The sequence below is a fragment of the Colias eurytheme genome, chromosome 2, assembly GCF_061535395.1.
Source record: "Colias eurytheme isolate Ceu_HAF_F1 chromosome 2, ilColEury1 Martin Lab GWU primary, whole genome shotgun sequence".
Classification (NCBI taxonomy): Eukaryota; Metazoa; Arthropoda; class Insecta; order Lepidoptera; family Pieridae; genus Colias; species Colias eurytheme.
Window position 1 is genome coordinate 5,759,651 of NC_142981.1, and position 17,194 is coordinate 5,776,844.

At 33.0% G+C, this 17,194-nt stretch overlaps 1 protein-coding gene and 1 long non-coding RNA gene across 2 annotated transcripts; both read left to right on the top strand.

The window, feature by feature from the left end:
- The first annotated feature begins 11,921 nt into the window (after positions 1 to 11,921).
- On the top strand, positions 11,922 to 13,529 carry LOC149910361 (uncharacterized). Its single transcript, XR_016457307.1, has 2 exons — positions 11,922 to 13,098; positions 13,203 to 13,529. It is a non-coding gene; the product is annotated as an uncharacterized LOC149910361 (long non-coding RNA).
- A 2,014-nt stretch (positions 13,530 to 15,543) lies between these two features.
- Positions 15,544 to 17,067, top strand: CSN8 (COP9 signalosome subunit 8). The gene is made up of 4 exons (XM_090112982.1): positions 15,544 to 15,713; positions 15,833 to 15,903; positions 16,048 to 16,229; positions 16,719 to 17,067. The coding sequence occupies exons 1-4, from the start codon at positions 15,660 to 15,662 to the stop codon at positions 16,967 to 16,969; spliced, it is 558 nt and encodes a 185-aa protein (XP_089969108.1). The 5' UTR covers positions 15,544 to 15,659; the 3' UTR covers positions 16,970 to 17,067.
- Positions 17,068 to 17,194: the final 127 nt, after the last annotated feature.

Sequence of the window (17,194 nt, forward strand, 5' to 3'; positions counted from 1 at the left end):
TGGGGTTATCATTTATCAATATCTTTACAGCTGATAATAAGCCATCCTTGCAATTTGGAACAGATGATATGGAGGTTCTCCATGCCCTAATAATGTGGTATGGGAACACGACTTACCAAAACTTAGGTACACCTACATGCAGATCATTATATAAAAGCGCAATAAAATGCATTTACCTGATTAAACGGGCGCACCTAAGCTACGCTCAGTAACCCTGCAAAACAATCGTTTTACTCACCTGGCAGATTAAGTCATGAGTGATGAGAACTACTTATTTAATTATTTGCACCTGATGGCAAAGGTCGTTCTGTCACGTCTCTAAAATAAAACGGGAGTCTGCAATAACCAATTACTTTATGCAACAAGTGCGAACTAAAATTACACGCTTGTTCATTACTAATTTTGCAGTTTCCCAGGCGTGCATGACCACCTTCACTAAAACGTTAATAAAATTGCATTCGTATAATATGCAAGCATTACTTTAATGCGCCTAGTTAAGTTTGCAACGAAGTTTCATCTAATGTATTCACGTTCCGTAAAATTTATAATATACATTAATATATCAGATATTAAGATATCCAAGATCTTATTATCGTACGCGACAGCTGTTACAAACAGAACTACGTAACACAGGTTTTACATTGCATAAGTTTGTTTGAATCGAGATAAATCGTAAGAGATACATTGTATAGAGTGAGTCGGTTGGTATTGCGAATCGTTAAGAAGGAAAGCAGAGTTGGTAGGGTCAGCAGAGCGACTCGTGACCGAGCCCGAGCACTGGGAACGGATCGTCACGACCGCCTTCGCCCTCGTCGCCTCCAAATAACATGATATTACTCACTAACTGGCCATTTCACGCCACGTTTTAAGGTTTCCAACAACGTACACACCAATGAAATGTGATTTGCGGCACTTTAGTGGAGTTTAAGATTTAAAGACCATAACATTATACATAATATGATGGTCTTGGGATCAACATGCCGATGATATCCAGAGGATGACACGTTAAAATAAAAGGAATGACACTAGCACTTAGCAGTAGGTAGTAATAATTACAATTACATGAATAACTATAGGTACATGCTTCCATGGTTTATTTTGAAGACATAATTGCCTTGTTTATTAACCTTTGATTTTCTTAACATACTTCCTCAGTTCAAAAGAGTATCATATCAATGCAAGTTAAAATTGCTCTCGTGACATTTACGTGTTACCTTAAAAAATCACCTTATCATTAAAATAATTCGAATATATGACCGAAATCGATTTAATCAATAAGAAATTGTTGTCGCACTTTTTCCGACACGTCAATGGATTGACCTGAGAGCATATAAATAAAATTAATGAGGTGAAAATTAAGGCAAAAAAACTTTATAAGCTACTTTTTTCGTCACAATACTGTCATACGAGCGAGCGGAGCGAATATTCAGTAGGTACGACACACAATTTTTTAATAACTTTTCATCAAAAATTAGGAAGCTTCACTTTTTATTATTTTTCTTCGTCGGTTTAATATAAATATATTAATTCTAATTTAAATATATTAAATAAAAAATTTAAATATATTAAATATGTTAAATATATTAATTCTAATTTAAATACTCAGACACGTATACAGGAGACCTATACCTACTCTATCCCTGCAACTAATTTCATAAATATCTGAAGAGCTTTTAATTTTTATATTAATATGTTATAGCTGATTATTGATTAAAATATACAGGATATACGACAGAATGACTCGCAAGGAAGGCACAAGCGTCGAAACTCTATTTTAATTAAGACTTCAGTGCAATGAGAATCCTGAAAAAGTTTTTTTTATATATAATAGGTATACAAATAGAATGAGTTTAAAGAAAAATGAAAACAGAAGTAGAGCCACACCCCGGACACTCCATACAAAATTATCGTTTTGACAGTCACACTGTAGAGACTGCAAATGTGTGTGTTTATACGCTTTATGGTTGGCACATTTGTGACTAGCGTAAAAAAAATTCGCGTTTTTCTGATGAAATACATCCGTAAACAGCACAATATCTAACCATTTTCTACGAAAAACGATAATCACAAATCCAAAATAATAAAATTACTTTAAGTCAATTTGATTAATGTTGTCAATCTTCGTTGCGTATCGTCCTTGTAGAAAAATGTGGACCATTTTTAGACTGATCGTGCGGGGTGAGGTAAGTGTTTAATTTTGGCGGGAGGCGGAGAGTGTCCGTTCTGTAGCGTTTAGCTACTAATGTATTCTGTGGTAGAGCATAAACGTTAACGGACAGAATACAGCAAACAAAGTTAAACAAGTAAATAACATTAATAAATTATTTTGGTTCTGAGAATAATTTTCCGATTTTAACCTATTATGTATGGTCTAATCACCAATTAGGTAGAGTAATTTTTCAGCCTTCTGAAATAATAAATAATGGTAACCCAAGAGATAGTTTGTATATTTCGGATAAGCCGTCAACATTGTTGTTGTTATTTAACGCGATATTGCCCATTAGTGTCTCGGCTGGGTTCACATTGTTATGAAAGCTTTTGACAGAGCTTTTTATATATATATGTTCCTATAACCTATGTAAATATTATCATTTATACCTAATTGACTACCACTTAAATTATATTTTAAGTATCAGTTCAAGGTGGACAATGTTTTGCGGATCCAATTAAGCGGCATTTTTGTTTTGATGACAGATAGTGTTATGGACCATTGTTTAGAAACAGTGTCGACGATCTTGCGGGGAGCTGCCTCGCCGATCGCTCAAACTGTCAAACCTTAATGGTGACTGTTTGCGCATACAAATGCTCCATCATTTGACGGTCATTTTATTTTTTATCATTTAAGTTTTGGAGATAAATAGACACATAACCTTCATGTGCATTACAACACATTGTTAACGATGATAAATACTTGTCCAATAACGAGCTGGCTCATGTGGGACGCTGGTGTTGAATTATAAACTGATTGATAATAAATAATAAAATATATATGCAATAGTATTTATAGTGGGTGTCCAATGTCCATCTTCGTCAACTATAGCCCTGAACAAATTTAAAATAAATAAATATTTAAAAAGTTACAATTCATCATACGCTTTAAAAGCAAAATGGAAACCTCATCTAGTTTCTTACTCTTCATTTTGATTCAAATTAATTTAAATCATATGAAAACAGACTCGAGTAATTTATTATGAAGCTAATAACAACTTTAAAAAAAACTTCCCTGTTGAATATACATAATATAGGACAATGTTTGATTATACCTGTAAGTATAGGTTGTTGGATAGTAAAATTTATGAGATCGGAAAATAATTTTCTTCACCTTCTTTTTCTATTATTTTGGTACTTATACCAAGTGTTTTTTTCATCATATAAATACCTTATCTTCCTGCACTACTTTTCTTTAGATTTATGAAGATATTTTATTGTTTAAAGTAGTGCAGGACTCATAAGCGAAGCGTTGAGGTGGGTACTACTGTCACTTCGCGCAAAACATCTGATTTTTCAAACTTAAAATGTCTTTATGTATCATACATTGCACTTGTAAGATAATACATACACACACATATTAAGAAAAAACACTATTTTTAACGTTCATGATATTTTTGATGTCATTTTTATTATTTAAACTAGTTAAAAAACAGTTTAAAAAAGTTCTGTCTTGGACGTCCGTGTGTCTGTATGTGCGGATCCTTTTTCTTGTTAACACGATAGCGACCGAAATACTTTACTAATCGAGTCTTTTTTTTTCTCTTACGCTTGAGTATGCTCAGGAATAGAACCCTTTCATTTTTCAGGGTCTAATTCGATGTGGTTTAATTGTTATTAAATAAACAAAAATAATAATTAATAAATATTTATTAAAAAAAAATTATGAGGCGTGCACTTTTGGATTTTCCAAATTATTTTTTTAAAGTATTATGCTTATAGGTAACTATATAATTAATTTAATAGAACCAAATAAATTATTCCATTTATTAATGAAAATTAATCTTAACATAAGCTACTGGGATCATACTAAATATTTCTAGTAGAGAATTTTTTTTTCTCTTTATTTATGGTAATTTGATTGCTGGTGAAAGCACCATTAAAGCGGCATCGAAATTAATGAGACATGATGGTTCGCCTAGGCGTAATAGTCCGTTTTCTTATGGGAAAAGGTATACATTTTTGAGTAAAGTAATGAAATTTGGTTCGAATGTTGTACTCGTCCACCTAAGCCCAAATCGCCTGGTAGCCAGTGTCTACTCCCCGGCAGAAGGGAGGGAGGGGGGGTTATAGAATAGAGCGCCCGGCGCTTGGAAAAAAAATTCTGTCGGATTAATTTGGCCCTTTGAGTCGATTTTGGTGTCGTTATAAGGTAACTAGATGATGCCGGATTCATTCCCCATACCAGTTTTTTAGGGTTCCGTAGCAAAATATGTCACAATCTTTAAAATAATAAACTTTTGGCAGTGGCAAAATCCAAACAAACCAGTATATTTTTATATTTTTGTATCAAACTTGTTTTATAAAAAAATACTGTCTGAAAGGCCATTTCATGCAGATTATAAAAACATTAACATGTAACATATATCTTACCATTTTCAATGTGAAATAAATTATAGAAAGTACAGGAACGCTCGTCAGCGCAGCGTAGGGGACGGCTAATAGACCCGAAAAATAAGCAATAACATAAAACAAAAACCAGTTAAGTGCGAGTCTGACTCGCCCATCGAGTGTTTCGTACTTATTTGTCCTATACCATATTATCTTGTCTGGTAGGACCTGGTTAACTGATACACACACACTTTCGTCTTTATAATATTAGTGTGATTTTTAATCATCTTTAAATTATAAATGAAGTCAGGTAACATTGTTAAAAATAAAGATATATAATAATAGAACGTTTTTGTATTAATAATAATGACAACCACCTCCACAATTACATAATTCGGTACATTTGAGCTGGCGTATAAAACACTTCAATCTGGAATTGCAAGATTTCACGCACCGACATCTTGTCAATTCAAAGCTTCTCTTTTCTTTTTATTTCAGATGGGCAAGGAATATTTTATTTTTTTTAGGTTTAGGTAAATATATACAGCCTGTTAAACTACCCTTAAGGTGTGTTGTTTTAGAACAGCTTCTGTGGGAGGCAAATTTTCGATTTGCCTGTCCGTTTTTGTGAAAAATTTGTTTGCGACCTTCATTTACTGTCACAGCGGGGTACAATGTGAAAAACAAACATGTACTTATAATAATTATAAAAAAAATATAAGTTCTGGATAAGAGTATCCTTAAAATATCGTGACCGTCCTTAGGTACCTATCATGCATTGTAATCACAAACTTTTCAATTTCACTGTCTGCATATTTGCCACTGTAAAGTACTTCAAATCTTCGTGTGACATTCGGATTTGCCTTACATACCTAGAGGTATGTAAGGTATGAAGGTCTAAAAGAACTATAGTAAACATGCATTAGAATGCATGTTTACTATAGTTCTTTTAGACCTTCTAGCTTGGAATACATGTATATTCTGTACTAGCCATATCTGTCGACTGTTCTTAACATTATTTTGGCTACTACTACTATAACGTGTGTTCCAAAGCTAGAAGGTCTAAAAGAACTATAGGTACACATGCATTTGAGGTATGGAAGGCATATCCGAATGTCACACGAGGATTTGAAGCACTTTACAGTGGCAAATATGCAGACAGTGAAATTGAAAAGTTTGTGATTACAATGCATGATAGGTAAGGACGGTCACGATATTTTAAGGATACCTACTTTTATCCAGAACTTATATTTTTTTATAATTATTATAAGTACATGTTTGTTTTTCACATTGTACCCCGCTGTGACAGCAAATGAGGGTCGCAAACAAATTTTTCACAAAAACGGACAGGCAAATTCAAAATTTGCCTCCCACAGAAGCTGCCCTTAAACAATACACCTCAAGGGCAGTTTTACAGGCTGTATATATTTAGGGACATAAAAAAATCAAAATATTCCTTGCCCATCTGAAATAAAAAGAAAAGAGAAGCTTTGAATTGATAAGATGTCGGTGCGTGAAATCTTGCAATTCCAGATTGAAGTGTTTTATACGCCAGCTCAAATGTACTGAATTATGTAATTGTGGAGGTGGTTGTCATTATTATTAATACAAAAACGTTCTATTATTATATATCTTTATTTTTAACCATGTTACCCGACTTCATTTATAATTTAAAGATGATTAAAAATCACACTAATATTATAAAGACGAAAGTGTGTGTGTATCAGTTAACCAGGACCAGACAAGATAATATGGTATAGGACAAATAAGTACGAAACACTCGATGGGCGAGTCAGACTCGCACTTGACTAGTTTTTGTTTTATGTTATTGCTTATTTTTCGGGTCTATTAGCCGTCCCCTACGCTGCGCTGACGAACGTTCCTGTACTTTCTATAATTTATTTCACATTGAAAATGGTAAGATATATGTTACATGTTAATGTTTTTATAATTTGCATGAAATGGCCTTTCAGACAGTATTTTTTTATAAACCAAGTTTCATACAAAAATATAAAAATATACTGGTTTGTTTGGATTTTGCTACTACCAAAAGTTTATTATTTTAAAGATTGTGACATATTTTGCTACGGAACCCTAAAAAACTGGTATGGGGAATGAATCGGGCATCATCTAGTTACCTGATAACGACACCAAAATCGACTCAAAGGGCCAAATTAATCCGCCAGAATTTTTTTTCCGAGCGCCGGGCGCTCTATTCTATAACCCCCCCCTCCCTCCCTTCTGCCGGGGAGTAGACACTGGCTACCAGGCGATTTGGGCTTAGGTGGACGAGTACAACATTCGAACCAAATTTCATTGCTTTACTCAAAAATGTATACCTTTCCATACAAGCATGCCCATAAGAAAACGGACTATAACACTGGAAGTGAATCGAAATTCGACTATGTAGTTATATATACGATAACATGGCTATTAGTTACGAAAATATTTTTAATGAGATATTAAATATTTAAATTGCTGTTTTAAACTAAATAGATATCAATAAATGTATCATTTACATCACAATCTATGTTATAATTAGGTTGTCCTATTATAAATTCCATTTTCTTACGTACATTTGCGTTTGTGTCATGGAAAATGGATAAACAAGTTTTTTTGTAGATAGGTTTCTTATAAATCAGGATGTGGTTCAAATGTTGCCTTACCGTAGATAGGTATAAAATATCATAAAATGCCTAGTATTTTATTATTTCTGGTAAGACAACAGAGGCCCGTGATTAAGTTTTTATGAATATTCATTATCAATTTCGTATTCCGCTCGTAATATTTTCTGAACTGGTCCGTTTTCTCTTTCGACGAATCCAAGCAAGTGCAAGACAATAAATCAGAAGTGTAAAGTCGCCTCAATTTACGCTCATTATTTCAGTCTTATGTGCAATTTGCCGTGAGCTAATTGTATTAATTAGTGCCCATTAAGTTTTGAACGCATTGAAACCTTTGTGTGCGAATTTTGGGCCATTTAAAAAATTTCACCCAGCGCAAACACATACTACAATTTTGCAATTATAATATTTTCTGCAAAATCTTTCTTCATTGCAAGTTTCGCTGTGACTCGTTCGGATGACCCATAAACCGGTAACTACTAAATTAATTTGCTTATCTTTACCCAACATGCAAATTCATTTAGCTTGTTTCCGAAGTGGTACTTAGACCCGACTTGTAATTAGATACCTTGGTGAGATACTAATATATGTATTCCTTCTAATAACTAGGTAGGTATCGAAGGTTCCCTCTTCTGACTGGAAATGAGCTTGATTAAAAACATGCATCGCTCATATATGAACATAGGTACCTATGTAGGTAAGTACAGGGTTGAAATTGAAATTATAAATCAAATTAGTATGACGATAATATATTTATTATTTACAAAAAGTAGGTACCTTCAGGTAGGTAGGTAAATAAATATAGTCTATCGAATATTGTAGGTAGGTATAGCTATTTTTCAAAATTTTTATTTAAATTCAATAGTTTAAGTTCCTACATGGCATCGTAGGTATTGTTAACTGAGCCACTTTATTTGACAAAACTGTTCCCTTTTCAACAATAGTTTGAAGCGAAAAAGCGATTGAATATAATTAGCGATTTTGCACAGCGCTGTCGGCTCAGTGGCCAACGCGAGGGCCGAGTGTCGACCTCTTGCCTCGGGTCACTCGGGCCAACCGGCAATCTGACAGTGTTGCGACATTTCTGTCGTACCCGGCCAACTACAACATTACAAATGCTAATATGGATACAAAACAATTTTGTAAACACATGTTTACAGATTAGCCAAACATGAAACAACAAGCCGCGTTTATTTTATAGAATAATAATATGTATCAGTAGAAATAGGGGTATTTCTACTGAATCTGTTCAGTAAAAAAAAAACAGAAAAAAAAATTATCTTGTGTGTAGGTATGAGAAATATTGATTGAGAGGTAGGTATACCTAGGTAGATACCTATTTACAATGTTTCGTACAGATTATAAAAAGGATGATCGATTTTTTATTTTATGACTCTGTAGGTAGGTAGGTATGTAATTAAAATTAATATTTTTTGCATAATATGGATTTTCTTTTATTTTTCTGTAGAAGCTGAGCGGGCTCTGCTAATTTCTGTATCTGCCAAATACCTACTATATTAAAATTATTATAATTATAATTACTAGGTATAACAAGACAAAAAGACGCTGAAATTGTAGATGGAAATTTGCATAGTGAAACTTACAGGGCGATAGTAATCGTAACCGTAATGACATTCTATTTAAACTAGACTATGCTACTAATAATTCTACAGGTACCTAGGCAAAATAATTGAATACTGAATATATAATGTGCAACCTACAGATTTGTATACTTCGGCAAATGTGAATTGTATAAACAATTCTTGACCGTGGGACCAAACACAGAAGCACACGACAGCGGTTATTTGGACCAACGCCCGCCTATCCCTCAAGGCGGGGCGCTAGACATGCCCATTGGTTACCGACAGAGCGTGACAACATTTTCATTGGACAATCAAATAATAAGTGAAAGTGACGAGTTCTTCGAAGCACCTTGCGCAAAATAATTAGGTAGGTACTATTAGATAGGTCAATTCCGTATTACCTACGAGTGGAGCAGACCTATTTCAAAATGAATGACTCAGCAAGTAATACAGCTGTAAATTATGCTTTGCCACCCGGCAGTTTTATTTCATCGTGCAAAACAATTTTTAGTTTAGCCACTAATTAATTAAAATAAATACTGAGATAACTTTAATTATTCATGCTATATATTCGTCATATACCTGATTGTGTTTCCAAAGACATAATTTTCTTTGCATATTTATGATTGGTGCTTATGCGAGTTTTAGGCACCTTTATTTACCTGATTTATATATTTAGCTTTATATGCATTAAAATTAAATGTCTTAAAAGAAACAATCAAAATCATTAATTCATGCATTCATTTACAAATTTTGAAAGTCTCCCAAGGTTGGTTTTTGGTGATTTGCTTGAGTATTTTTCCATTATTAGATAGACATTTGTGTTTTTGGTTAATTTTTAACAAAAATGGACTATTGTTAATTATATAAAATAATAATTAAAAAAATATATTAATGAGTTTTCAATCTATAGTGGTTTAAAGTTAACTCAAAAATGGAGCATTTTCGTAAATTTTCTAAAAAATCTTAGATAAAGTGTAAGAAATGTTATAGTATTCGTGATCTACTCAATAAGCTCTTTCATTTGATACCCCACACGGCATGTTTTGGAAATTTTTATTTTTTTCTTTGTATGCCATATTTAATTACCGGGGTGCGGGGAGGGGGACCACAAAAGTGGTTGGCAACATCTGTCTATAGGATGTCTGGGATCTATACAATATATATTAGAAGTCAGATTTAGGTCCGCTATTTTTGCAAACGAACATCTCCTTGGAGCCTGCTCTATACCGGCCACAGACATGTCACAGAGCAAGAAATATAGAAGTACCGGCCCATACTGGAGCGCGAGCACAGGTATTATGGCACAAGGATCAGAAATAGAATTGAAATGCCATTTTTCCGATTAGCTAAAGTTAAAAATTCATTTATGGGTCAAGGTATACGCTTTTACAATAGAATTCCTCATAATATTAAAGAGTTTAGTAGTTCTAAATTTAAAACTTATATAAAAAATGTACTAGTTCAGAGAGCGTACTACAGTATTCAGGAATATATGGACGATAAAATCCCATGGAGGGTTGTCGCGAAAAAACCACAGGACAGTAATTCTTTGGCATGTTATTATAATATACTAGCGGTCCGCCCCGGCTTCGCCCGTGGTACATATTTACGTTTTCTCTACATAAAAACCATCCTCGTACTTCAAGGAATATAATAAAAAAAAAATTATCGAAATCGGTTCAGCCGTTCTCGAGTTATGCGCTTACCAACACATTTTGCGATTCATTTTTATATATAAGAAGATTATGATGTTACATAATATGTATTTTGTAAAATTGTAAAACTGACATGATTTAAAAGAGCAACTATGGAGTTTCTTGCCGGTTCTTCTCCGTAGATAGGTACTGCTTTCCGAATCGGTGGTAAATTTTAAAATATGTAATGACGTTTCAAAAGTGTTTCTATAAGAAGTCTAATTGAATGAATAAATTTTTAAGTTTAAGTTTGAATACTGTGGTGCGAGTTCATTTCAAGCCGAATTTAGAGCAATTTTAAATAATTTAAATAAAATGTTTATTCTTAAATACTAAATACTTACCTACTTACTAATGTAGACACAAACTAAACAAAAAATACCATGCATATTAAAACAAAAATCACGCGCAACTATGTACATATTTCGAAAAACTACAAAAATAGGTACATGCGTGTTTGAGTGGATTGTTTTTGAATGAAAATTATTGCAAAATATATTGAAGTATTTTTTTCAGCCAAGAAACAAATTATGGAGTCGCAAATAATAATATATACCTAAATATAATTACTAAAACTTAATAATTATGTCATATTTTTTTGGTAGGTACTTCTGAAATCCGGCTGTAGCAAGCTACTAGTTATTATTCTGTGGCTATAGTCAGATTCTAGGGCATGAACGCTCTTGAGGCTGGGTGCTTTAATTGCTTTAGGTATAATGAAACAATATTATATTTATTGTATTCATCCAATGACTTTCTTCACTCACAATAGTTTTATGCTAATTTCCTTACTATGGAATGATGCATCCTTAGGATAAAATATATAAACCTGAAACAAATATCTAAGCCTTCGGTAACACAAAGAGCATTAAGATGCAAATTGGTACGTGTTTAGCGATAAAATTAGCATTATGGTACGGGAGCTATTAACGTTGAAAAAGAAGTCATTTTAGTATAGCTGGTTTTTTGATATATTGTTCCTCTAGCTATTTCGGTTAGAGTCCGCGCAGTCTGGCTGGCCGGAGTGGTTGCGTTCAGTAGTGCGCATCTTATCTGCACAGGAAATTATCCTTAATTTAAAGTCATTTTTTAACGCGTAATTTTTAAACTTTTGCCTTTAGATAGATCCATCAATCATAATTTTTTTATTGCAAGACGTTTTTTTCGTTGTTAAATAGGTGCCAGACGCAATTTTTAATTTCGTTTTTATAAAAAATTCAAATTATTTTAGAATGTCTGTAAATTTCATATTATGTTCTTCAAACATAATATAATCTAAAATTAATTAGCCAGACGCTAATTCGATTGTTAAGTATTAAATATGTACAAATAAAAACGTAGTGAAAGTAGGTAAGTATAACAATTTGATGATTGTGTATATGGAGAGATAGTTTAAAGTGCAAGACAGATAGAAAGGGTCGGCCGCGAAAATTAAATAACAATAAACAATATTTAATTTTCGCGGCCGACCGAATAACTTTTTTTTTCGAAAATATAAGATGCATAGAAATTGAATTGTTCCTACTCTAGGATTCCCTGTGTTGTGGGAACAAGTACCTTCCATTGGTACATTTTATTCCTTAGGTTAAAAATAAACTATTAGGGTACATCAACAATCTTCTATACAAAACAATTTTTTTTATTACTCAACTAGCGACCTGCCCTGGCTTCGCACAGATGCGATGCTGATACTAAAATATATATATATAAATCTCGTGTCACAATGTTTGTCCTCAATGGACTCCTAAACCATTTAACCGATTATAATAAAATTCGCACACCATGTGCAGTTCGATCCAACTTGAGAGATAGGATAGTTTAAACATGTAGGTACCACGGGTGAAGCCGGGGCGGACCGCTAGTATACTAGCTATATAAATTCATGCTAACTACTTTAGTTAAATTCAATACAAACTTAAACATGCGAGTGTGTGTGTGTTTTGATGATTTGATTTTGATGATTTTGATGCTGAAGTTGTTATACGCTGTTCTGACTCTGATATTTTGATTATACTTCTGGGAAATATGGATCACTTGAAATCATCTTTGAAAATCTGGATGGATATGGGTGTAGGAAATCATCAGCGATATATAAACGTTAATGAAATATACCGAATACTTGGAATATCTTTATGTAAATCTTTGCCATGCTTCCACGCGATCACCGGGTGTGATTACACACCAGCATTTTTTAGAAAAGGTAAAGTCAGACCTTTTAAAATATTGGAAAAATCGAACGAATATCAACTAGCTTTTCAAAATATAATTACCGATGATGAAGAAATAGTGAAAAGTACCTTTATAACCCTTGAGAAATTTATTTGTCAAATGTACGGTGTCCAAAATTGTTGTAATATTAATGATGTTCGATTTCATCTGTTTTCAAGTACTTTCAAGTGTAAAAAATCTGAAGAAAACTTTGCAAAAAAATTTCGAAACTTCGACTCTTCCAGTTTACCACCCTGTAAAGCTGAATTGTTTCAACATTTATTAAGGTTCGCTATGTGACTAAGCTATGGAGAAATGCACACCAAAAACAACCGACAGCTTTATCTCCAGTTGCTTCTGGTTGGACCATCAACAAAGATAAATACGATTTTGTTTGGTTTGAGGGAGAGCAATCACCTTCCACAGTTGTAGATGTTATTATTCAAAGTAAGTATTGAATAGAACATTAATCAATAAAAACTAAATTATTATATTATAACGAACAAATCTTTTTACTTTGAATAAATGAATTATTATTTTTTTTGTTACAGATAATGGAATATTGGAAAACAATAACAATTCCTTAGACGGCTTAGACGATAACATAAATAATTCTGACAGTGAGAGGGAAGATGATGATGATGATGATTATGAAGATGGCTTTTTAAATTTAACAATGTAATTGTTTAACCTTCATTGATATAGTTTTTATTCCATTCTTTTTAATGTATGGTAACTTTAATTTATTTTTCACTTTTATGTTTTTTTTTTCATTTTAACTTTTTAATTTATAAGAACAAGTGTAAATAATATTGTATTCTTGCAATTATTTCCTGTCGCATAATTAAAATACACTAGCTGATGAGCTGCATGCTTCATTACTTTTTTTTATTTATACTCATTTTTTAATACTTAACAATCGAATTAGCGTCTGGCTAATTAATTTTAGATTATATTATGTTTGAAGAACATAATATGAAATTTACAGACATTCTAAAATAATTTGAATTTTTTATAAAAACGAAATTAAAAATTGCGTCTGGCACCTATTTAACAACGAAAAAAACGTCTTGCAATAAAAAAATTATGATTGATGGATCTATCTAAAGGCAAAAGATTAAAAATTACGCGTTAAAAAATGACTTAAAATTAAGGAAATTATCGTGTGCAGATACGATGCGCACTAATAAACGCAACCACTGCGACCAGCCAGACAGCCCGGACTCTAACCGAAATAGCAAGAGGAACAGTATATCAAAGAACCAACTATACTAAAATTCTCACTTGTCAACGTTGGTAGCTCCTATACGATTATAAGCGACAATATTGTGGAGTGACTCAGCGTGTCAGTCAGTCCATCAACATTGTGATTTGTGATGCAAGCGAGCAGACAAGTTGACTAGAGCAAGCCCGCCCAAGCCCTCGATCAATAGCCGTGAAATTCAATTATAAAAACCAGGTCACAACTCAAGTCTATGTAACATAACTGTGAAATAGTACCTTTAATTATAAGAAAGGTATTCAATTACTTGAGCAGAAGGTATCTATTACTGCTGGTACCTACCTATAAGTAATATTTTTTAAATAATAAATAATTATGTATTATGGAAAACTTTATGGGTACTACACAGGTTATCCATTAAACGAAAAGAGGTAAGTAATATGCATTGCTGTAGTAAACAAAGCACACGAAGACATGAGTCAATAAATATATAGGTACCTAATTGCCATGAGTTTTGAGAGATAGTGTTTATCATTATATTATATTATAAAGCGTTTTGTTTTCTTTCAGGAAATAGGCAAATTCTATTCAAAGCTGTCTTTATTTTGAGTTTGTTTATTTGATAGATTATAGATACCCTCATAGGAGGCCCGTGTCCCCGTAGCAGTGGGGACGTAGGTATATGAGCTGATGCTGATGATGATTTAATAGATACATAGGTAACTAGATGATAAAAAGTCACTCATACATAATAGACTTAAAGAGTGGTTAGGTACAATATGCACTAAATCAGTGACGGATTTTGTAAATAAGCTGGGTAGCTGAAGCGTCGGCAAAATTTAAAAAGATTTTTTTAAGTCTTAGAGGTCTTAGGGTATGCAGTTCCATCAGAGATATACTATGTTGCTATTCTACGAAAATGTAAGAGCTATGAAACTATGTGACCGTTTCCACCAATGCTAAGCTATGTAGAAGTGCGAGAAATATGCGCATCTCGATGTATTGATAGTAGGCGCTCTAAACATAGCACGCGTCCATAGCACACACATCCATAGCACGCATCCATAGCACGAATCTATAGCACACATCCATAGCACGCATCTTTTTTTATATACAGGATAAAAGGCATATCTTAACTGAGACCGTTTCCAACAGTGCTACGCTATGTGCATTAATAAAATATATGATTGGTCGATAAGCAACGCATCTGCAGCAAACACAGCTTCAGGTGAAAAGGCACCCTTACACTAATGAAATTTATTTTTGTAGTGGGAAGTGGAAGCCTGCTTCTTTTTTCCTATAACTGGCACGCGGCAGCGTACCTGCTGCTAGACGTACCTATTACAAAATTCATCGGGTGACTCGGCTTTTCATTTTCATCCCACTTATACGCACTGGGCAATGCGTTTCTTCTTTCAGTGTGGAACTATCTTTCGGTTCTCGTTCTTCCAAATCTATAATTCTTCTAATTTACTTCATATTATTATATTTAGTTGCAGGCTTTTGTGCTAGACCGGCGCGCGGCGACAGCATATGACATTAGCCTAAAGGTCTCGTTACCAGGCCATTAAATCTTAATAAAAAAGCTAATGACAGATGAGTATGACAGCCCGTAGCTGACATATGACAGAACGTGTCTGACATTAGTTTTTGTGTACTACCGAAAGTTGGTTTGGTGCCGAATTTTCTATTTTGATTTTTGGTTAACATTACAGATTTAATTAAACCATTGTGTATATCATCATTTTAATTCTATACTGTCCCAGAAGTGATAAATATTAAAATTATGATTACGAACTTTGATAAGCTTTGTTTAGATTTAGAAAAACAGGAGCTTGAGGTGAGTTAATATCACACATCCAGGCAGAAGTAGTAAATGTTAATATCCAGACAAGTTATTACGCTTTTAAGAACCAATTAATCCAAAAAATTAAAGGAGCTTTTTTTATCAATTTGCAGGCCCCAAATGGAGTAACCTCAGCAGCGAATTATGCGCAGTTACTAGCCATATATTTATATCAGAATGATCTGTAAGTATCTTATAGGTAACACAAAAAATGTTTAATATCCGTGTTTCTAATTTATTCTTTAAATCTACTGAGACTTAATTTTATTTCAACCATTGAGTATATGTATTTCAAAAGTTGATTGATATTATAACAATTGTTATGTAGATGTAATGCAAAATTCCTATGGAAAAGAATACCTCAGAACATAACGTCAAGCAATCCAGAATTAGCAGCCATATGGACGGTTGGACAGAAAATGTGGAAAAAAGATCTGCCGCGAACTTACCAAGCCCTTGCTGCGTACCATTGGGTTGAACCAGTTGCTACTATTATGAGAGCATTAGAAGGTAAAATAATTACATATTTAAGAATATTAAATTAGGCTAATAATTCTGTTATAAATCAGAATTATTAAATTGTTATGAAGTTTGCTGCCCTTTGACACAAATTACTACATAATTTTGCTTTCATTTTTAAAGAAAACAAAAAATAGATTGTGGTCTGGTATATGCTAGGCCACAGCTAGATGTAAAACGGGTAGTTAATATAGAAACCAATTTTAATACTACTATGTAACATTTAAAAAGATGCAATATAGTTTCAAAGGTTTATACCTTTTACGATCATAGCAATTTGTTATAATGGCTTAATAAACATAAGCACTACCTTTACCAGGATCTTCCTTAGATTGCTTTATTAATTACTGCCATTTACCTAATACCTAATATGTTGTTGAAAACTAACTTTCAGTGAAGACTATTAAATCCAAATTATTCATTAAAATAACATTTTTATACACTAATATAGAATCCTATATAATTTTAATTATTTTACAGAAAAAGTTCGTGAAACGGCATTCACTTTGATAGGACGGTCATACAGTTCCATTTCTATAGAGACTGTCGTCTCAATGACTGGCTTGAGCAAGGAAGCAGTTCTACAAATATGCAGGGATCGAAAGTGGGAGATAAATGAAGATGGAGTAACTGTGAACCCAGCACCTCCAGTCCAGCCAGCACCATTACATACATCCAGTGAAGACCAGCTTTTCAAACTCACAGAATTTGTATCATTTTTAGAAAACTAAGTCATTTTATTTGTAAACAGATTGTAAGCTGTAACTAGCCTAGAGGAACAAAGCCTCAATAGATTATTTTCATTAGATTAAATTTATAAAATTGTCTACTTTGCTTTTTCGCACACTGTAGTTTATGTCATTTGTTTTTAATTTAAAAAATTAACAATAGTTTTGGATAATACAAATAGTCAATGTGATAAGCAACAATGCACTTTAAAAATGAAATAAACTGAG

Coding starts and splice junctions, on each gene's coding strand:
- CSN8 (XM_090112982.1), top strand. CDS start 15,660: ATGATTACGAACTTTGATAAGCTTTGTTTAGATTTAGAAAAACAGGAG. Junction 15,714..15,832: donor TAGAAAAACAGGAGCTTGAG/GTGAGTTAATAT, acceptor ATCAATTTGCAG/GCCCCAAATGGAGTAACCTC. Junction 15,904..16,047: donor TATTTATATCAGAATGATCT/GTAAGTATCTTA, acceptor ATTGTTATGTAG/ATGTAATGCAAAATTCCTAT.